At 33.8% G+C, this 23708-nt stretch overlaps 2 protein-coding genes across 12 annotated transcripts in view; both read right to left on the minus strand.

The window, feature by feature from the left end:
- LOC108192710 (probable plastid-lipid-associated protein 11, chloroplastic) overlaps nt 1-7583 on the minus strand; it is a 38363-nt gene extending 30780 nt beyond the window's left edge. For 2 of the 11 annotated variants that reach the window (XM_064084426.1, XM_017372942.2), the window contains exons 1-3: nt 7007-7578; nt 6314-6379; nt 5942-6043 (exon numbers count right to left, since the gene is read on the minus strand). In XM_064084426.1, coding sequence (XP_063940496.1) covers nt 5944-6043; nt 6314-6379; nt 7007-7476 — 636 coding nt within the window. In that variant the 5' untranslated portion in view covers nt 7477-7578 and the 3' untranslated portion in view covers nt 5942-5943. Of the gene's footprint in view, nt 1-4271; nt 4681-4831; nt 5170-5941; nt 6044-6313; nt 6380-7006 lie in introns of those variants that run through there. The other 9 variants (XR_001803518.2, XM_064084425.1, XM_017372941.2 and 6 more) reach the window with 9 other exon arrangements.
- Nucleotides 7584-8961: 1378 nt separating this feature from the next.
- LOC108192581 (uncharacterized) lies at nt 8962-17915 on the minus strand. The gene is made up of 9 exons (XM_017372945.2): nt 17547-17915; nt 15878-15944; nt 15713-15790; nt 15016-15068; nt 14296-14379; nt 10937-10989; nt 10799-10863; nt 10624-10682; nt 8962-9377 (listed from the first exon to the last, which is right to left on the minus strand). Exons 1-9 carry the CDS (start codon nt 17754-17756, stop codon nt 9288-9290), a joined length of 759 nt encoding a protein of 252 aa, XP_017228434.1. The 5' UTR covers nt 17757-17915; the 3' UTR covers nt 8962-9287.
- Between the last annotated feature and the right edge of the window lie 5793 nt (nt 17916-23708).

Consider the following 23708-nt stretch of genomic DNA (forward strand, 5'->3'; position numbering starts at 1 on the left):
TTGATCCTTCATTTTCTTCCCTCAAACAGGAATTAGATGCTCATGTCAAGGGTATTCACTCTCGGATGGACAAATTTGATACAACTCAGGAGCTCTGTCTGACGAAGCTAGACAACTTGGAGCAAACTTTGGCTCAAGTTGTTCAACACTTAAAGATCAATCCGTCAACATCTCAGTCTACTCCAGAGGATCCCTCAACTAAGGGGGAGAAGGATAAGGATGACAAAGATAAGGATGACAGCAATGCTGGTGCTGGTGACAGGGGTGATAAGGGTGGTGACAAGGGTGGTGATACTGATAGGAGTGATAAGGGTGGAGAAGGAGCAAGTGAAAAAGACTCTTCTGCAGCTAGCAAATCTAAAGGCAAAATGCCTGAAACTGAGAACATCTTCACTAATCAGGATTATGACAACATTCCTGAAGATGTTGATGATGATGATGCATTTGACTCTGCTTATTTTGAAGCTGAGGAAGAAGGTCGTTTCGAGGAAGGCTTTCTTTTCAATGAAGATCAGTCTGTAGATCCTGAGCACATGGAAAAGGTCAAGATGTTCAAAGCTCAACATGAAGCTAGCAAAGCAAAGCTTCAGGAACTGCAGAAACTGGTAGATGAAAAGAGGACAACTGATGAGTTGGTCAAGCTGGAGAAACAGAAACTGTGGGATGCCAAGTGCAAGGAAAAGAGAGAGGATATCTCCAGAAAAGTTGGTGAAAGCTGGGATATTGCAAGGCAAATCCTCTCTGGACCTCAAAGGGAACCTTTCAATGATGGTAAATTCAAATCCTTCATTTATGACCTGAGAGAGGCTAACCCTAATGAAGATATGTTTATGCGTGCTCTTGCTCTCGAGTTAGAATATATAACTATTGGTGTCAAGAATCTTCTCCATGAATGGGAGATCATTATTTCTACTCAGAGAAACGGAACATTCAGGGTTTCAATTGATTTATTCAAGTTTCTATCTCTAACTGAAATCTGGGTGATTCGTAACAAGATCAGACGCAGTTCAAATCTGAATGAACTCCTTCGTGACAGACTTATGGATTGTGCTATTCATAACAGTCCACAAGTTGTCAGAAAGCCTTACTGTGTCAAGTTCATTCACGAGAGAAAATTTGGAACCTTCTACCTGGACCACCAACATCTTCTTAAGTATGATGTGAGTCAGTTGGTTCTTGTATCTACAATTCTACGTACCAAGGGCTTCGCTACTAAGGCTAAAGCTGATGCTGATACTGAGATTGTAAACTACTGCACAAGGAGAAACATTCAACAATACTTCAGGAAGATGAAGTATATCAACCAATCTCAGCCAGCAGATTTCATCGAAGACCCTGTGGATATTGAAGTTCAATATTATCTCTCGTTGGCTCGTGAAAGAAAGAAGCGTGGAGAATCCACTGCAGCTGAAGAGCCTACTCAGAATGAGCCTTCTACTCCAATTATTCACTGTTCAGATGCTGAAGAAGGAGAAGTCACTCGTTCTGAGTGAATAGATTGATTAGGATATTTTGTTAGATATGTTCAAGGAACATCCTTTTGTAATCTATTATGAATATGGTTTAATGTTCAATGCAAGCCATAAACTTTTGCTATTTACATTCCTTTGTTTAAATCTTTGTCTTATCTGTTAGTTGAGTTATCCTCTAGGAAATTTGCATGTTATGTTAACAAACAAATAGGGGGAGATTGAAAGGCATATGTTCAGCCTATTTGTTTTTAAAGAGGTACAACTCAACTCAGATAAGAAAGCTCAGTAAATAGCAAGTCAACGGAATCCGTACGAAGAACGTCAAATGATTTATGGGAATTATATGTCAGATAAATTCCAGGATGCTGCTGCACACCACTGAAAGAAGTTCATTAATATGTTCAAGCCTCAGTGCACAAATAATCTTTTGTGGCACGTCCAGGAGTTCCGAAGATATAAAGTTTCTATACTTTATTTTATCAGAAGATTCCATTTAATGAAGAAGTACTTACAAGACGAAGACTCGACGAACAAATCAAATTCTTAAATGTTTATTTGACAAAGAATATTTGATTTAACTAGATACAGATGAACCAGACAGTGCATCTGTGTATCAGTTATTCAAATTGAATATTTGAAGTCAAGCAGAGTTGGTGGTTCGTTCGTTCGACTGATCAAGACGGAGTTATTAATGTTTAAAGAAGACGGGAAGCTATTCTACTGAAGAAGGGGTGATTTAATATTTAATAGATTATTATTTCACTTCTCAAATAATTAAATTAATTATGTAATTTATTTGTTAAATTAATTCACTTTCGAATTAATTTAATTTATGAATTTATATGATTAAATTAATTAAGTGGATAATTTTCTATTTAAATATAATCTACAAATTACATTTCAATCACCTACACTTTGGCATCAAGACAATCTGTTTTGTCTTATTAAAATTCGGCAAGACAATCTCAATAGAATTGTCTTACCGAAATGTTCCTGAATCAACTGCCAAGACAACCAGTCATTGTCTTACCGAAGAAATCAGGTGGCGTGCAAGACATTTGTTGATTGTCTTACCGAATGATGATCAGCAAGACAATCCGTGATTGTCTGACCGAATGGTAATTGTCTGACCGAAGTTGCATTGCCTGCAAGACAATAGATTGTCTGACCGAGGGAATGCCTGCAAGACAATTCCTGAGTCTTTCAAGACAATCTTTGATTGTCTGACCGAAGGTGCATTGCCAAGACAATTGGATTGTCTGGCCGAGAGAACAACACTGCCAAGACAATATAATTGTCTGACCGAGCTCTAAATTGTCTTGCTAGCTCTAAAATTGTCTTTCTGCTGTGTCTTGTGCTTGCAAGGCAATCTAAAATTGTCTTGCCCCTTCCACTTTGTCTTTGCTACTTACATTTGTCTTGTCTTTCAATTGTCTTACAAGTACAAATGCTTTGCCTATAAATATGGCATTGCATCCTTCATTTTTAGTGTTCATTTCACTTTGTATTCAAAGCATTTGTAAAGCTTTCAAGTTGTTTGTAACTTGCTTGATCGTTATATCCACAGTTTTCTGTGCTTTGATAACCCGGTTGTTTTAATCACTAAATCTAGAATATACCCTGTCAAATTTATTCTACAAACTTTAGTGGACATTAAAACTGAACCATTTTAATTATATAACGACTTCAAACATTGTTATATTAATTAATTATAATCTGATTAACAAATCATATTCAATCAGATTCACTTCCGCGACGATTTGGTACTGATTGTATTCAACCCCCCCCCCCCCTTCTACAATCATATCTGGACCTAACAACAGGCCATAATCTCCTGTATCTTTGCTTCATCAGAATTATTATTTTCATCGTCTCCGGAGGAGTCCTCAGTAACTGATATAGTGTCAGTAACTGATACTTGATTCCTGATCTGAGCTTTTCAGCATGGCTGCTCCTTTCCTTTCTTGTATTAGCTCTCAGTGCCAATGACTTATCTCTATTCACCTTCCTGGCTTTTCTCTGTTGAATCTCCAAATCATGACTTCTTAGTAGTCCATATACTTCATCTAGAGATCCAATACTTACGTCATAGTGATGCCTTATGATTGAGCTATGAGTATCTCATTCTTCAGGTAATAATCTGAGAAACTTCGTGTTGGAATCTTCAGCTTCATATTGTTTTCTAGCAAGAGATAAATTGTTCAATAATGTAAGAAATCGATCATATGAGTCGGTAAGATCTTCATCAGGATTTTTCTCATATCTTTCATATTCTTGAACAAGCAATGCTCTTCGATTCTTTTTAATCGCTTCTGTTCCTTAACATTGAACTTCCAATGTATCCCGTATCTCTTTAGAGGTTTTACATGCGATTACTCTAGTGGACATGACAGAATCCAAACTGTTATGGAGAATGGATTTTATCTTTGAATCTTTGAGAACTTCAAGCTTTTCTTCTCGTGTCATCTTTGCTTTACTTTTGACCACATAGTGTTCTGGTGTCAATCCTTCTTTAGGAACCAGTTTCTTTGGGACATGAGGACCATCAGTAATCCTGTCGATGAAGTCAATATCTGCGGCTTCGAGATACAATATCATCTTGACTTTCCAGGTTGGATAATCAGCTTTATTAAGGACTAGAATTTTGAGTGATTCTTGTTTGGTTGTTGACATGATTCGATCTTTACTAGTGTTGATTAACCAGCCTACTCTGATACCACTTGTTAGGCCTTGATTTGATCAATAGACTTTAAGCGGAATTTTATCAATGGTTCAATCAAATTGACAACAAACAAGATCCAAATAAAATCAGCTCTTATTGATCACCATAAGAACTGTTACAATACTCTCTCAAGAAAAACAACGCTCTCAAGAGCTGCTAGGTTACACACAATATTACTTGTGTTGTGCTCCTTACTCATATTTTCGTAAGACCTAATAGTCTGTGTTTATATAGTACACATCTACTACAATTACTAACTTGATTTACTCAAACAGAAGTATATATCTATAAATAAACTATATCATATCAATCTTCTTTCTTTCCTTCTCAAACTCAATCTCCAAATACTGATTGTACTTGATACTGATCAAGTATCCGCATACTGATGAGGTTCCATCAGTTTATGATGCGGCCATCAGTTTCTGTCAACTGCATGGTTCCTTGTTGCTTCATTGTGATGATCTACTGATGCATAAATGAATCTTCCTACGTAACATTAACCAATATAACAAACATAGTAGGAACTGATTTAGGCAGCACACCACATTGTTATATGAAGAGCCATCAACTTCAAGGCGTACAGAGAAGAGTACGCTTAGGAACGATCTATTTTGCTTACAATTTGCATAAAAAGAGAAACAGCACAAATGATACATGATAGTTCAAATTAAACATAAACGAAGAGTCTGCATAAAAAGAGAAACAGCACAAGTGATACGTGAAGGTGTGTCAATCCTGCCAATCATGAGAATAACTGGTGTGATGGTTTTAACTAAGATGAAAAAATCTATCACTTTACTCTTTACAGAATCTTTAATTAACAAAGTTTATGCACCTTAATCTTCCATCTGTAAGGAGCTCGATCAACCACTAATGATCCACAGTTATATCTTTTGCAGTAGATATATTACCGTCTCCATATACAGTATTCAATCTGGGACTGCAGATACTTATAAGCTACAGGTGCGCAGCCTACTAAGAATATTTTAAAAAGTGATTCTAGTTCAGGAATATATATGGGATACTTGTCTGTCATACATAAATATTAAAATGTATCTCCACTGCAGGTTGGAATAGATTACAGAATTTATCTTGTTCAATAACATAGCAAAATTACAGATAATCGATAGAGTTCAAGATGAATATCAATGAACACGCGGCTAGATGATGTCAAGCCACAAGAAAACACACACACACACACACTACAAAGTGAAGCTGCAAGCAGCACAAATCACCATTAAGTATAACTATCTTATATGTTTAAAGGGAAAGGATATGATTCATGAACAAACCTTTAGTAAAGAGTAAACCGCTATGATTGAAGTTGAAGGCATCGAAAAGATCAAATAGTAAAATAGCAATAAATATAACATAACTAATAGACATTTCAAGAATCAGAGCAGTTGATACCACATTTCATACTGATGGCAGGACAACTTTATTTAGTTTGCAAGTTTACTAAGAAAATAAGCCGGTGCTGCTAGTATTGGAATGTGAACTGAAATGTCGTTTATCTTACAAGAGTCGAAGTGCAGCCATGGCAAGGTAATACTCAAGAGAGGGTAACATAAATGATTAATAAATCTATCCAAAATTTTGAGGGATGGAGATAAAGGTTACTGAGTGCAAAGGCAAAAGAAGAAATACCATATACAGGTTTCTAAATTGTAACCAAGCATACTCGGGACGAATTATAATAGGCTGTAAACAGAAGATAAGTTTTACACTAAAGTAAAACGATAACTACCTTTACTCTGTCCAAGAATAAGGAGCACGATCAACAACTAGATAGTCCCCCCTAATATCTTTCGCCACACGAATCTCCTTGTCAAGGTAAACAGTATCAAACCTGCATAAACAAAGTGACATCAAGGAAAAAAAATTATGAAATTGTTATAAGTACTACACATGATTTTCGAATATTTTAGACACATTTTGGCATGAAACGATGAAAGAACGAGAGTGCATCTGTTAAAGTGTTGACAGTTGGAGAAGGACCAAATGTGTTGCGTTTCTTTTGTTGCCATGCCTAGGCCGCCATCCATTCAACAAAAATGCGAATATATAAACTACATCCATAGCAATTTACAAAGATTGCAACTATAGTTGTACCACTCACCATCCCTGACCAAACGGAGGTAATGGAAACTCCCAATCCTTCCCACGGAGAACTGCACTTGTGAATCTACCGCAATACATACACACTATCAGTTAATGATATAGTACCTTGCAGTTATCCGTATATTGAATCACAATCCAGATGCAAGATATTAAAGTTCTGTTCAATCAGATCAGGAAACCTTATTCATCACTAATTCGTAAAGGATCATACAAGAGCGCGATTTGTAATACAAATTTTGTAACCATATGAGCTAGCAGAACACAAATGTTGGATTAAAAAAAATTAGTACTAAAAGGTAATGAATATGGATTAGACCCCATTACAATTTCTCCTTCATATCAGTTAGAACAATATAAATGAATGAACTTCCATACAATTTAGTACCACTAAAATTTGAATATTACAGGGCTAAAACCCCCAATTCTCAAATTTGTTTAAGTTAATATTTACACTTTCAACACTGATTAAACACTTTACAAGTACTTCAAATTTCAGAGAAAATCTAAAACTCTAGAACTTAGTTGTACACGTGAATGATAATACACCACAGATTAAGCTCAAACCATTTTGACAACTAAAAAGGGACGAACGAAATATTATATGATCCAGTTAAGTCCTTCTAACACGGAAAAAAAACGACACCACTATTCTCTTAAAATTGGGAACACGAAGCAAGTTATTGAAACATACCTGAAATTTATCCGTTGAGGAGAAGCAACTTCAAGACTAGACCTGACAAAGAAGACTCCATCTGGAGGAAACGTGATCACATTATTCAACACCTTATTCTGCACATCAATCACCTGCAAAACATCCCCTGTCTCCGTCCCAAAAAACCCAGCATTCTTGATGATAAAAAGTTGCTCTTTCTCTGTGGTCCATAACAGCCGCCACGTACCAGACAAGGACTCATTGGTAGTGACAGCTCCACGTCCATGCACCGCCATTTCATCGATGGTTTCGATGATTTGGGAGAGCATTTTGGGATCATTTTGAGTGGTGAGGCCTCTGTTTTGGTTGGAGATGAGGGAGAGGAGAGTGGTTTTGGAGGTGGAGAGTGAAGAGTGGAGATGGGTGGTGAGTTTGGTGATGTGGGGTTTGGGAGTTAGGGAAGTGAAGGGTTTGAAGATGGAGGGGAAAGTAGGAGATGTTGTGGCCATGGAAATTGATCAATGTGGATGATGGTTAGTTATGGAAGTTGAAAACCAGTGGAGCTCAGCTTAGCTTTAGCATAGCATATCTTCATTTCGCGTAATAATTGGTCAAATTAAATTTTTATACAACAAAAAAGTGCTATGATAATTGTCTATGTTAATAACAAAATATTCTCTCCGACTCTCTCAACGAGTAATTATATTTTATCATCTAAATTTTTGATAATTGGGTCATGTATATTTTGACTCTCATTTACAAAAATTTGGCCAAAATTTTGGCCCATTTTTGTTTACTTTGACCTATCACATGGTAAATTAATAGATTTAAAAATTAAATAAAACGTATTCCTCCGTCTCAAACAATTGTATAGATTGAATTGGGTACGGACACCAAAAAAATATTTAAAAAATGAGTGAAGTTAGTTGAAAAATAGGTCAAGTGGTGGGACTAGTTTACATTTAAAAATAAATTTGAGGTAGTGGAAAAAATTAATGGGTGTAATAATGTTTTATATCATTACAAAATAGAGATAATGGAATAAAGTAGTAGGTTTAACAGTGTTTTATATTATTAAAAATTACTTATTTAGAAATGCATTAAAATAAAGACTCGTTTACGTGTGATTAAAGCCCAGATTTTAAATTAAAATGTTTATTAATTTTAAATAATTTTTACAAACGAGTTATCTTTTTATAAAATTTATCTATAAATCATTTAATTTAATATTATAGATTTAAAAAATGTCATTAATAAATCAAAAATACCTTGTCAGATATTTTAAATTCCCAACTCATAAACCACAATTTTAAACTTAGCCAAAGAATTCGAAATCAACGCGCAGTAAGTTACTCCCTCCATCCCGCTGAGTAGTACTCCCTCCGTCCCATTTTATGTGACCTCGTTTCCTTTTTGGGACGTCCCAAAAAGAATGAACTTATAATACTTACTATTTTTGAACACTACTTTTCACTATTATACCCACTACCTCTATATTTTATACTCTTTTTTTATCAAATAAACACTATTACACCCACTACTTTCCTCCACTATCTCAAATCTATTATTAAATATTGATCTATTATTAAATATTGATAGGTCCCATCACTTTACCCACTCTTCAACTACATTTACTACCTTTTTCTTAATCTCCGTGAAAGTCAAACCACACCACATAAAATGGGACGGAGGTAGTATACATTGGAGGACGGGGACGCGGCACGAACTTTAATGCTCCTCTAAAGTGTAGTTCTGTAATTTATTTTTAAAATTTTCTTTTTCTGAATTAAAATTTGGATGTTATATTTTTATTCAGAAAAAGAAAATCCCAAATAAATTACGGAACTATATTTTATAAGAGCATTGAGCAGTTGAAAAGAAACGTATACAATTAAATGGGACAGAATTAAATGGATAGAGGGAGTAGACAATAGGCACAGGTCGGGGCAAATCTACAATTTAGTCTTCAATACTAATGTTAAATGTCTCACCTCTTGAAAAACAAAATTCTGTGTTTCATCCCTGCATTCATATATGTATCAAATTGTGGCAATAATTCAAAATCCTAACATAAATGTAGGGTTCAACAGTATTATCTCCTGCTCTTCCGTTGGATATACACTTTTACATAAAAGTCGTCATCTGGAAATGACATCACCAAAGTATTGTTGATCAGTGCTATATTTTTATTGAAGATATTGATCAATGCAACATATTTTGTTATTATGATAGGGATACTGGAACGAAGCCGTCTACACCATTCAAGGTGCAGTGTTTAAACTAAATAACTCTGCTGACCGGGTTGTCTTAACACTTGACTTTAAACAGATATCCCGTAATTGCTAATCTTCGCAACCTTTTTGCTAAGAGCTTGCCTTTCTCGCTTTGCCTCCGACCCAAGCTTTGAGACCTTGAAGGTAGGACCAAAAGTTTATAGTATTCAGTATTCACATCATCAACAACTATCTATATATAATGCATGTTGATACTTCAGGCACACCAGTATATATCATATCACTAACTATCAATTTTTTTACAAGATTTACATATTAATTCTAATCTTCTTCTTCAGTTTTTATTTTAAGATTATGGAACTAATTTATTTTTTTACATATTTACACCTACATGTATATATTTTATTATAAATTTTGGGGCCTCTTAAAAATAGGGGCCTTAGGCGATTGCCTAAATGGCCTGTATTATGAGCCGGCCCTGAGCTTTGATGGTTTACTAAACAAAGGAGAGCTCGTAAGACAACTTGTTTAGCACATCGAAAGGCTTAGGAATTTCATGTAATAACTGTGACATGGAGACATTACACATAGCCTTGTTCTGGGTAATATTTTGTAGAAAGAGTACAGTAAATGTTGCCAAGGATGGTCCTTTGCAAATATTAAATCAGCATTCAGAAGCTTTCTTTACTTCCAAACAAACATTTGCTTTGGAAATTAAATTCATCTGTGCTTTTGGAGGAACTAGCCCCCAGTATTATCTTGTTGTATGCGTGCTCATGTTCATTATACCAAATCAGCTTGTACTTCCAGTAATACATGGTCACAGGCCCTTGGTACGTTACGCTAATAAAACTTCCTTGCAAAACAGTAAACCTCATTGGCACTACTGCTCTAAGCCTAAAGGGATAATTCCAATAAATACATTATGTTTATTGGAAAAAGAAAAATAATTTCTGTTCACCCCAGCCCCGCATGCATTGTACATGACATGATTTATAATTACTCTTAAGTTATAACAACATCGAGAAGGTTAAAGAAAATACACAACAATAAATACAAATCGATTAAAAAATATCACATACACCACAATGTATCCCATGAGTTCATCCTGGGATAAACATTATTAATAAATATTGATGCATACTTTTTGTTTTATTCACTTAATATAAGATTTAAAATTCACCCAATGGCTGGAAGTACGTCCATAAAGGATAAAGAAAAAAGATATTATGCAGAAAACAAAAGAACATTCCTCCACAGAGTTTATACCACAAATAGTTTAACACGATATCACATCTACAGCAGATATATGTTGTATGAGAATGATCCTATTATGCAAAGAATTCTCCTATTATGCAAAGAAACTAGCATTTAAAAAATATCTAAAGACTGCTATTAAACAAAACCACCTAATGAACTTACTTCTGATCTGAATTGGGACGCTTCTCTTCTGGGTAGCTCTTTAAGGATATCTTTTAAGCCTGAAGTAAAATAATTAAAATGTGCCACATTACCACCCTAATCAGACCCCATGAAATTCTAAAATACAATATAGACAAACACCTTTAGAACAGTTGTTTTTTCACTAAACTCATACCTGCAGCTTCTCTCTCAATCTTGTAGGCTGTGCGAGTGACACCTTGGATCTGATTTCCTGCTTGTCTGACAAATATAACATTTCACGTAATAAGAAATGTAAAGAATGAGAAGCCTTAAGTAAATTCCAGATAAAAACCTGAGTTTTTTCCGTCCTCGTTTCATTTCCTCTTCTGCTTGCAAAGCTCCCTTCTGAAAGATTTAAAACATTTATCAGCTGAAACTCATTGATGTATGTGAGCAGCTATTGTGATATAACGAAGTAAAAAATGACTGGAAAAAAAAAATGCGACATTATTTAGCAAATGCTATGGCAAGATAAACTGCAAAATTTGCCGCCTTAAGAGTATCCATTTGAATTGTTTTTTCCATTTTAAGCATGTGCATAAACAAAATTGTTTTTTAAGCATCTGCATAAACACATAATCTGTAGGAAAAGGTCATGTGGAAAGCACATCAAATCTTCTAACCAGAAGATAACAAGAAACTGCAGCTTAATTGGATCCTTTGCTCTTTGTATTATACCAATTAAGGGTCGGAGATTTGATAATCAGGACAGAATTATTTGATTGATGTACACTGGGTTGGAGAGTGCCATGGTGTCTGTGATGGATACTGGGATACTAATAATATTTTTAACATTATGGTGAAGGGACCAGGAACATGATCTCTGTATCAGGTGGCACTCGGGACAAGATAGGCAGAAGTGGCTAAGTGTAACGCCATAGAATTTTTGTACTAGATTAAGTAATAAATAAAATATTGATCTTATTTTTTTTTGCCCAAAATAAAATATTGATCTTAAGATATTAATGATTGTATAATTATGTGATTGGATAATATTTTTAATTAATTTATGTGCATTGCTGCTAAAATATGATGTTTTCTTTAAATTAGAGTTCATTACTGTGAAGTCTCCGTAAATTTATATTTAATATTTTACCGTGGTGGTTGAATTTTTACAGTTTCGACTTTTCTTATAATTAAATTATATCTTTAATATTAATTTCCAATAACCAAATAATTTCAACAAATATTTTCGCTTTAAAATAGATTTTATTTTTGACCTTGGTTTAAGGTTTTCTTGCAATTTCTTGAATTATTTGATGATTATTGCTCAACTAACACATGTGAACATCAGATTGTTTCCAATGTCGTGGCTACATCAGATTTGTTTTTGTATGCTCAACTAACACATGTGATCATCAAGGAATGTGATCAACCAACGCTTATTAGTATTCTTTGTCATCTTAGATACTCCCCATAGATCACTATGAATAAGACAAAAAGGTTGAGATGCTTTGAATGGGACGGAGCGAAAAACAACAAGAGTATGTTTAGCAAGTTGAAAATTTTCACATCTGAAATTGCTTGCTTCCTTATTTTGAAATAATGCAGGAAATAGATGTTTCGGATAAGCAAAACCAGGGTGGCCTAGCCTATAATGCCACCTTATGATGTCATTATCACCGGAAGGCGGAAGCAAACCAGAATCAGGAATGAGTCTGATTTACTTGAGTGGAATAGAAAGGAGATGGATCAATGTAATATAACCCATTACATGCCTTTACACTGAGTGTAATACACTCCCAACTTCCTTACTCGAGGAAATGTCCAATTTTCTCACTTGAGTGGAATATATAGGAGACGGATCAATGTAATATAACCCATTACATGCCTTTACACTGAGTGTAATACACTCCCAATTTCCTTACTCGAAGACATGTCCTAAATGTAAAACACATAGGTGAATAAGGTAATGCAATTATAATCTTTTGTCAGTATACTGACGAAGAGTAGATTGCAAGAGAGTTTGGAAACATGAAGAACATTACTAAATATTACTGAACTTAATAGGCCCTTACTGGTTTGAGAGAACCATCAGCTATTTTAATTTTTTGATGACATGAACTGGTATACTTGACCAGTCATATGATATGATCAGAGGCACCAGGCAAACTTTTGGGTGGAAGCGGAAATACCTTGTTTTTTTAGAGATCAGGTGCAGTCTCTGGAATGCAAGAAGCATTGAGCAATTGATAGAGTTGGTTTATTTGAGTTTTAGACAAGGGAAAGGACATTGTTGAGTTACTAGCAAGATCACAGATGTTCTCTTGATGGCTGGCCATAGTTAAACAAAAGACAAGAAGTCGGAGTCTGAAAGGTTTTCGAGATTCTTATGTAGAGCTCTGATACCATGTGGAAATTATGACTTTTTTCAATGACTTCTACACTTGTATTCGTGAACATTTCTGCCTTATAATAGGCACTATACACCTGGATCAAATCTGCGAATTAATTCGTGAACATTACTGCCTTAAAATAGGCACTATACACCTGAATCAAATCTGGAAATTGATAACAGATATACAAAACTAATTACATACATTCCTAGACTAATCAACTAGTATCAGTCATATCAATCAACGCCTGCAAATCATATACAATATCTTCAACAATATACAACATATGGTAAACTCATTCTCTTTTATTACAATTAGTAAAGATATCATAATTTGACATATAACCCCAGTGAATTGAACGTGAAAAGTGCAAAGGCCCTCTTGGAGCATTAGTGTGGGCTTTTTCAAAACAAAGCACACTATATATATGACTATAAATTGGCAAAAACACCTGACATGCTAATTAACAAATATAAACGTGCAAACTAAATAATTCAAGAGATAGCACTACATTCTAATCTCGTCATAATTAAAGTTACAAATAAGCTAATAAGAATCTGTGCATCAACAGATCAGAATCTTCATCGTAATTAGTTTCAACATGTTTTCAAAGAAGCCTGTTGAGGCAACACTCTTTGAAATCAGCTTCACTTTTTTAAATGACGCCCAATGCAAGCTGCCTCTCTGCACTGCCTTTTCTTAATATATGGTTTAACTTTGCTTTTAACAACTATGTATACCCCTATTTTATTACCCATTAATTAATCAAATAATAAATGTGATGTGTTCTTAGTGTTTATTAAACACACACCACTAAATTGTGGCATATGCTAACAGTATACAGTTCAATTACGGTCACCAAGCAACCCACCCTTCTTAAAAGGAGTAGTTGGCTTTAGCATTGCTGCTAGAGCCACATGGGAAGCCTTCTTACAACTATCAACATACTAGCAACTTAAGCTCCATTAACTAGAAGTTGCATATGTTTACTATTTTGAAAGGATGATCTACTTGGAGATATGGTTCTTTTTCTTTCTATTTTATTCTTTGCAAGTTCATTTTAATCTATTAACGGGAAAAGAGGACAAACTACAGGAAAAACAAATTCGTTGAAAATTGAAATACTATTTTAGAGAACAAAATCGACTTTGGTCAATCCATGAAACTACTAGGGACTTGGTAAAATATTTTTAAAAAAAGGTTATTTCCAAACATGTTGATCACAAAACTTGAACTAACAGAAGACGAGTGGATATAAATAAATAATTTTAAAGGAAACTTGTCAAATACTAAATAGACAGAAAAGTAGATGTACCTCCAAAGCTTCACTTTCTTTCTTCAGGCTATCAATAGATTCTTTCAACCTGTTTACCTTAGCCTCCGCTCTAGAGAACAAAGTCTGAATTCAAAAAAAATGATAAAAAGAAAAAAAATATTAGTCTTTCACTTCATTGAGCACGAAATATATCTAGAGAAATAGAATCCAGTAAATGGTACACATGGTAGGAATTATGCATATTCCTGTGTGGAGGTTGGGTCATAGGAGATAGGTGTGTGTTTGTCATGTGGGGCATCAAGCGTATGTGTGGATTTGTGCAACTGCACCACGGATGTATCTGTACTTGCTATGTTCAATGTCACAACCACGACCAGTTCTTATCTCCAGAAGCATGGTGCTTTCCAATCATTTCGATAAATTAAAATAACAAACTTCTACTCAAATTAAATGATGATATACAGACTCCAAACTCTGATCATAGTCGTGATACAAAATTTATGGTTTGTGACAATCATCCTAGCATCATACTAATACTTTCTAACCAAATCCCACATATCCGCCAACCTGTTCTCATTATTTAATTAGATCTACCATTTCCACATTATACATGAAAAGAACTTCGGTAAACCATAAGAAAATTTGACAGTGGTCATAATTGTGTTATCCATCAGTCCACCTACAGCACATGTTCCCAGGTATAAGGTATACTAGTCAATATCTACAAACTGTAATCCTGTAGGGGCTTGAAATACTTACCTCCTCACTAGAAAAAAGGCGCATTGACTTGTAGTACAAGGCACGTCTGGGTTCTGCAAGAAATAACAAGTTATATAGACCGTTAAAGAAATCTTTGGGATGTCACCTCCTCCTTGACTTTGCTTTGAAATTGAACCCAGTTCTAAATATATTATTTTGCATATTTTATATGTAAAAATTGTATCTTTGTAAGTGCTAACAAGAGAGACAGTCACTTCATTAGGCTCTTTTTGCACGTATAAGTTACATCATTTTTTACATTATGCTAACCTCAAACTCAAGAATATTGGTGCTTTTAAATCATTTTTTTGATAATATAGAAGGTATTAAATTAAATATAAATTAATGAGAAAACTCAAACAAACATCTATAATATAATATGAGTATATTTGCCAATTTTTGTTTTACAAATTAACTCCACCTCAAATTATATTACAACTATCTTCTGACTGTAGATTCAATCTAAAAAGACACGAATGATCCTGTGGGTCCAGTACGCCTATGGGACTAACCAATATTGGGCCACAGATGCAATTGTAAATCCTCAGACATATATATATATATATATATATATATATATATATATATATATATATATATATATATATATATATATATATATATATATATATATATAATGTAATAGAGATGGAACAAGCTACTTAATTGAAGGAATATTAACCGTGGTAGAACATACTTTTTGAAATAATAAGACCCGAAGCAAGGACAACTCCACTCGTAAGTAATGGATTAGAGGCAGCAAAGAGTAATCCATCTACAATCAGATAATCAGAAATTTAGGTAATGTGAACACCGTTGCTTATCGATATTCTTAAGGAGTCGTGTAACTACAGCCAATGACCTTTAATCTTTCCAAATGCAAGATCCTCATATGCTTTGTAATCAGTCTTTACATCTTCAAGATAATCCTGCAATCATATTTTTGGTGTAATCAACAAGTAGACTTAGAAACTATAAAACATTAGTAATATGCAGGGTTTTTTAGTTGGCAATAGATAGAATAATAAACTAATTCAAATCTAACAATTATAATAATTGAATGTAATAGTCAATGTTATACAATGCATGGTGATGGCTCAAGCTATAAGAAGCTATGCACCTTGGCTCTTTCACAGATACACTGAGGGTAAATAGATATGTTAATTTATCTTACCTACCATTGGCGAAAATATAAATTTTTGTATTAAAACATTTTAAAAATGTTGAAAGTAAAGCAATAATACTAAAATCTATCAGATGGGAATCTATCTTGAACTAACATTACGAAAATTGGTTCCCTCTCTGGAATTTGAAAATGTTCACATCATACCCATACAATAACTCAAGTTTGCATACAAGTTCTATTTCAAATTATTTCCTAGGCATCATTTAAATAGCTCAAAGACTCGGTTGCACCCCAAATTTATTTGATTAAACTAATCAAATAGTTTTTCTTCTATAAACCAAAAAAGAGGAAGTCCACAAATTTTTTAAAATGGAAAGCTAGAAAGGTTGAAGAGGTAGAGCCAATCAGTTATCATAACTTATAACACAAAGACAAAGTTCATGAACCTCTCAAGATGGACTATATTGCCAAAATACTACGTGTCTAGGCAACTCCTACAAGATCACTCTAGGAATACGAGGAATCATTATTACCAGAGTAGGGTGCGCTAATTCTGGTTTATTCGCTTGCAAAAGTTAATAGGGCCATGTCATATAAGCAGGGAAAATCTGCAGGATAAAAGTGATAGACCAATCACTGCTTAATTATTTTCTTTTGATTGTTCATTATTTAGTTGATGGATCAACGCTTTTCTCTAGAGTATCTTGGAAAATCAAAGATCAGGGCAAAGAAAGTGATGACTTCTAGTCGAGTACTTTATGTTTCAATTACAGGAAATAAGGAATCCAGATGGGAATGAAAAAGATCATAAAAAATATAAGGTAATATCTGAAATTCAGTTATTACTTTAAAATGAATTTGTTAACTTAGCTCTTTTTCCATCTCAATTTTGGAGTGAGGGCAAAGGTAACTTAAATTCCTTCACATCAAAAATTAAGGAGTATGAGCAAAAGTAGATATTTTTCACATTACTCCATCTTCATCTATTACTGGTCAAGAGCAAGGTCCAAATAAACATTGATACATTCCTCGTCACGAAAATGAAAAGAAAGGGGCTGTAACGCTGTATTCCAATTCAATATTCTTATGTAGGAAAATGAAATCGATTTTACTATAAGAAATTGAACACAATTATATATCGGTAGAGCCTAATCCATCTATCCCCTTCACATACATGACCATAACGTCAATATATCATCAGTTCCATTCTAAACAAACGGAACATAATAGCCATACACAAAAATTCTCACAATAGTTACCGAAGCATTAATAGCAGCCATTAACATACAGAACAAACGTAGAATTTAAAATCAGCACATTAATAGCAGAAATCAAACGTGCATTTCATTTCATTTCATTTAGGCAACATAAATACAATACAAAAAATGTGAAAGAGAAATCTTACAGCGGTGAGAGAGAGATGAGCAGCACCAGTATCTCGAATCTGATGAAATCGAGAGCGGGTAATAGAAATCGCGGAATCTAATGCGTTCTGTACTGTGTTCTGGGCGATTTGCGCTTGTTGCACCGCGTAATCGATCCATACAATTTCTTCGTTTATTAATTTGGTTTTGAAATCATTCTTAGGGCTTTCTGCAGATGATGATTCCCCCATTTTCTCCAAGCTTCCTCTATCGTTCTTTTCTTTTTTCTAATCGCAATTTTATTACAAGTGGGTGAAGCGTTGGTTTGTTTCCGTCTTCAACGGAGATTCTGAATAGTATGTCAATTTTGATGGATTGCTCTTAATATTGTTTTAGGATTAATCATCCATTATTTCGCTTGTTTCGTTTTAATATATAAAGTGAATTAATTCTCTTTAGCCTTTCTATTGTCGTAGCCGCCTGGGGCTTCCATCGGTTTTCACCGGTGGAAAACCCCGAATCAGTTAACTACTTTATTTTATTCTTAATTTTTGAATAATACTTCTTCTCGAGAAATTTAGATCCAGAGTCATCGGAGATTTCGTTGTCTCTCTTCCGAGCGGGTGAGTTGCAGTCCGATTTTTCTTGTTTTTGTGTTTCTGCTCCAGATCTATTCTCAGGGGATTCTTAGATCTAAAACCATCGGAGATTTCGCTAGCTTTCTCCTCTATTTCAAGTGGGTGGATTTTCAGTCGGATTCCTCTTGTTTCTGTGGTTTCATCTAAGGTTATTTTCTCTCCCTGGTGAGAGCTTTGTTTTTCGCTTCTTAATTGTAAGCGGGGTTTGATTTGGTGATGAAAGTTTGTATGGAATCGCAGTTCTGGTCGATAGCTCAAACGATAGCTCTATCGGGGCATGATGAAGAGGGTACCAGTAATTCAACGAGAATGCATGAAGCGGGTACTTGTATTTGTACATACATTTTCTTCAAAATATCATTTAACTGTCTCTTTGTGAGAACAGGCGATTGCAATTTACTGTTTGTTCAACTCGATCATTGGTGTAGATGTCGTATGGCCTTTTATTATTAGATTAACACCTTTGTTTCAAAAAAAAAAATATATAAAGTGAATTTAGCAAATTTTTGATTTTGTTTAGGAAAAATGTTAGATCTTATTAAAAAAATATATCATATTTAATGTAGGTTACAAGAGAAATGACAATCAAAGGTTGCTTTATTATTGACTTTATAAAGATAAAAAAAATCATTTTAAAGATAATTTATAACATTTTTTTATTAAAATAATAATTTATGTCTAATAAATTAGAGATATCAAAAAAACAACTAAATACATACATTAAAATTATTTTCTACTTATAAGTGACTTATCAACTATGAAAAATAATCGCCTTTTTTTTATTATAATGTGTCGTGTGATTTTGTACGTATAATGATGAGTCCAATGTAACTCATATTTTTGTTTTCTAATTATACGCAGGTGGAGATTAACTAAGTTGCGGTGAGATGCTCGAGAGTTCTGAGGCCAGGGGCCATGGGAATGGATGTTTCCACTTCTCTCAGGGAGTTTCCAAATCCACGACCACGAGGTGATATCATCTTCATGCATAAAATTGTTTTTAATTTACTAGGCTCTAACTAAGTCGTCGTCCGAACCCAATATTTAGATGATAATAATTTGATTTTTATCATTTTTATGAAAATTATTATTTAAAAATTTATAAATATTCGACAGAGGAAATAAAAGTATTATGCACACATTACAGACAAGTTTGACTTACAAGTAGAGAAATTATTAAAAAATTAAAGATAAATCAAATATCAAGAGAGGAAATAAAAGTATTAGGGTGTTTGTATAAAAACTGGGAATGTAGATAATTGCGTCTGTATAAAAATTACGGTAGTGTATATATATATATATATATATATATATATATATATGGGGTGTTTACTCAAACACAGTGTGTCTTAATAATAGGGGGTGTTTACTCAAAAACTAGGGTTGTTGATAATATGGGGGTGTTCACCTAAAAATTGGGGTTGTGATAAATACGGGGATATTTATTTAAAATCTGGGGTTGTAAGAAATATAGGGTGTTCGTTAAAAATTGGGGTGTGCTGAATATTGGATGTTTCTGATTGAACAGAAAAATTCACCCCGGATATTAAGGTAAATACCACCATATTACTTACACGCCTGAATATTTTTGGTAAAACATTTTCTTGCATGAACTCACAACTGTTTATGAGTTTCTTTTATATTGAATCAGTGTCGGAGTAGTATCATGATAATACACGACGGCCAGTGAAATATCAATGTGATACTCCACTTATAAATGAATATCAGTATGATACTTTGCTCGTATTATTATAAGGACAACTAATTCTAATTCATATTAATGATTTTTGTTTTAAGTACAACTATTTTTAACTCAGAATCATGGTTATTGCAGTGTTCAAATAATAAAAGATATGTCACGTTAAGTTATATATTCTTAAATATATAGGGCATGTGAATATTATTGCTTCATATTATAATAATTTTATGAATTATTACAAGCTGAGTATTATACATATTTACTATATATTCGTAAAAGTTTATCAAAAATTTTAATAATTTAATTTATGTTATTTAACAATGCAAACAATGAGTTAGATTGTAGAAAGAGGTTTGAATACAATCTATCAAAATTTTTGAACTCCTTTTACATAAACAGATTGTATTCAAACAAAGGATCAAATAAATAACTAAATAGAAATTTTAAGAACAAGGTCTTTCAAAAATTTCAGGTGGATTGTTTTGTCCACCTGAGGATTTTTATATTAAAAACCTCCCAAGTAAATCTACTTGGCTGCTTACAAGAAAACTGAAGAGCAAGCTTTACAATCTTACAGTACCAAAGTAACTTGCTCCAACATAGTAAATCCTAGTATAAATAATAATGATTTATAAGCTAATTACCAAGGAACTACAGAAAGTGCAAATATAAAACAAATATTCTAATGACTCCTACATTTATTCTTTACCTCGTGAATAATATGCGGATTGCCAATAATAATCAGCAACGATCTTGCAACATTTATTGCAGCAATAAACATTTGGTGATTGTACAACAATCCCTGCAGAGGGTTAGTCCTGTCAAAGTCATTGTATTTCATAGTAGAACGGGCAATAAATAAAACAACTACTTGCTTTTCTTTTGGTTGGAGTTCATCCGCATGCCAACTTGGATATTGGACATGCCAATATTTCAGAGTGCTTCCTCTATTTTAAGTTTATGTTGTTCGAAAGGTGTTATTACCGCAATTTGATCCTTCCTGCTCACCTCTTTTTCTAGTCAGGTGTCGGATGATCTCTATTGTCTTGCTTGCTTCAAACCGATTAAACATACAAGACATATTATTGCCTACGGTCTCATCAAAACATATTATGCCAATATAAAGTACATTATTGTGGTTTTTTACCCAAAGAGAGACACCTAAAACCCCTGGACCATCACCTTTATCACAAAGAAACTTGCCTTGATAGGATGAAAGAGGAAGATTCGATAAATATGGATAATCGCGGTAGAGTTTAAAGTCATTTGAGAATTGAGATTTATGTATCTTGAAATTTCATCTTCCCCGAGGACAAATATGAAAGGACATCTTCGATAAAAGATTATTTTGATATTTGCATAACTTACATAAAATTTAAATTCACTTAGAATCCTCTCCAATAGGACATTTTATTTAATTGATTCTGTCAAAAGTCAAATGGTCAAACTAGCTCAAAAAGAATTTCCAAAATTATATTTATACTACATAAATATAAATGATACTCCTTGTTTACAAAAAGATTTTCAATATTTTTCTAAGGAGTATTCAAAGTTTTTACACCGCAATTTATCGGACGAGAAATATCGATAAATGGTATCTTCTTGTTTTACAATTGCAAAAGCGAAATGCAAAAGAAGCTTGAAGAAGGAATATACATCCATTATATTCTTTAGAACACTCTTTTGACATTTATTTGAAAAGACAAAAATTTATTACTCAAGTCTTTTATTTTAAAGTAATTTATTCCCAACTATTCAATTTATTATTTTACGGAATAAATTATTTTAAACTCTCAAAATATTTCCTTCAAAATTCAAAATATTTTATATTCAAGGAAATATATTTCAAAGTGTTTACTCAAGTCAAAATATTAGCCAAAGTTTTGTTCAAACTCGCAAATGGCTAATCGTATTTTATTCAAACCCGGAGACCGGTTTTTATCGTTTTAAATCCAAATAAAATACTTCTACTTGCTAGAATGACTTGAAACTTGAGATGGATCATTTGAATAATGTTTTTGGTGCATAGTAAAATTTTCGTAATTTTCTGAGAAGTTTGGTCCGGACGCTATTTTTAGGGGCTGACTGGGATCTTTGACTGGACGTTTGACCAAGTCAACATTGACCAAAATTGACCAAAATTTCCAGATGACCATTTTCCAATATTCTATGATTTATCATATTTTTGGTGTAATTTATTGGAGGTTTCGAAAAATCGTCGCATTTAATAACGATACAAAGTTACGTTATTAATCAAATTCTCGGGAAGCGTGCTTGTCTTTTAGTGACACAACTCAGCTGAGATTTCTCCCATAAAGTTGTTTGTCTTATTATGCAAGTGGCAAACAAACACAACAAAACCACAATCCACACCTTTTCAATCTCCACCCTTTATTTTCCTTCAATCTCAACCATTCACTCCACCCACTTCCTTCTATAAATACCCACCTCCCACACACCAAATACTCCTAAGCTAAGAGCCAAGAAAGTGCTGAGATTTTTTGGAGTGTTCAAGTTTTTCAAGTTTATACTCTCTCTCTTTAATACTTCATCTCCAAAACCTTCTCTTTCCTAAATATATATTCATATATACAAGGTTTTGGTTCTCAAGCTCTAACCCACCAAGTTAGCTCACCCACAACCACTTCCAAGCCTCCGTAGGGGCTGCCCAAGTTCGTCCAAGTGCCCAAAATCCGGCCGAACCTCCGGCGAATTTTTCCGGCGAACTTTTTCGGTCATCTCCCGTAAGTGGTTTCTTCTTAGCTTCTTATTTGTGTCTTAACCGACCATTTTGTTGCAGGACTTTGTACTTAAACTCTCTTCATCTTACAAGTTCTTCAACAAGGTTCTCTAAAAGAGACCAAAAGATCCGGATTTGTTCAAGATATAAAAGATATATATATCTCTCTCTTTTTAAAGAGAACAAAGAAAGAACATCCGAGGAAGTACTCGATCTCTTCAAAGAGACAAAAGATTTGAACATAGTTTCAAGAGTACTTAATCTCTATAAGAGATTTGTGATAAAAGCATCGTCGTCCTTCCATCTATCACCTTAGTGTTGTGTGGAAGAAAGATTTACGACAAAAGAGCTTTTTAATCACTATAACTTCAAAAGCAAAGTTTAGCAACTTATTGGTTGTTATTATCTTGGCTAAACTTTGAGAAGCTAAAGAAAGCATATTCGATCCCGCACTAACTTAACTTTATTATCTCGGGAAAATATCGAATATTCCGAACTATTGTTCGAGGAAGCTTTCTACATCCTAAACTTCAAAGAGCACAACTCAAAGAGGCTAGCCACCCACATTTTATTTATCTTGGCTTTATCAAGTTGTGCAAGAAGTTAAAGAAAGGATATTTTACAATCTCCGAGATCTCTCATTATATCTCAAAACGGAGTTTTGTAAACCAAGTATTCTTTGATCAACATTTTGAATCAAAAGAAAAGAATACTTGTGTAGCCTTAAGCATATTTTGCTTAAAAGAAAAGGCTTGATTAATTACTCCCAACTTTACTATACTTGGAGTAATTAAACGTATACTTGATCTTATATTATAGATCCAAAGAAAGTATACTATACTTGACTATAATATTTATAACTTGAATATTATTGTCATCTTCGAACTAGTACAGTAACATACTAGTTCAAAACTCATCTTTTATAACTTGTTTGTTGTTCGTAGATATTGTGTTCTAACTTTTGCAGTGAGGTGAAGTGAAGTGAGGTGATTCTTGTTCTAAGACCCAAGTCCTAGACGAACTAACGGGGAGTTAGTCGTCTTCGCACCGTGAAGAAAAGAAAAGATCCAAGATCTAAGACCTAAGATCCAAGACCCGCAAAAGCTTAGGAATACAAAGACTACAC

This window comes from Daucus carota, chromosome 9 (assembly GCF_001625215.2).
Source record: "Daucus carota subsp. sativus chromosome 9, DH1 v3.0, whole genome shotgun sequence".
Lineage (NCBI taxonomy): Eukaryota > Viridiplantae > Streptophyta > Magnoliopsida > Apiales > Apiaceae > Daucus > Daucus carota.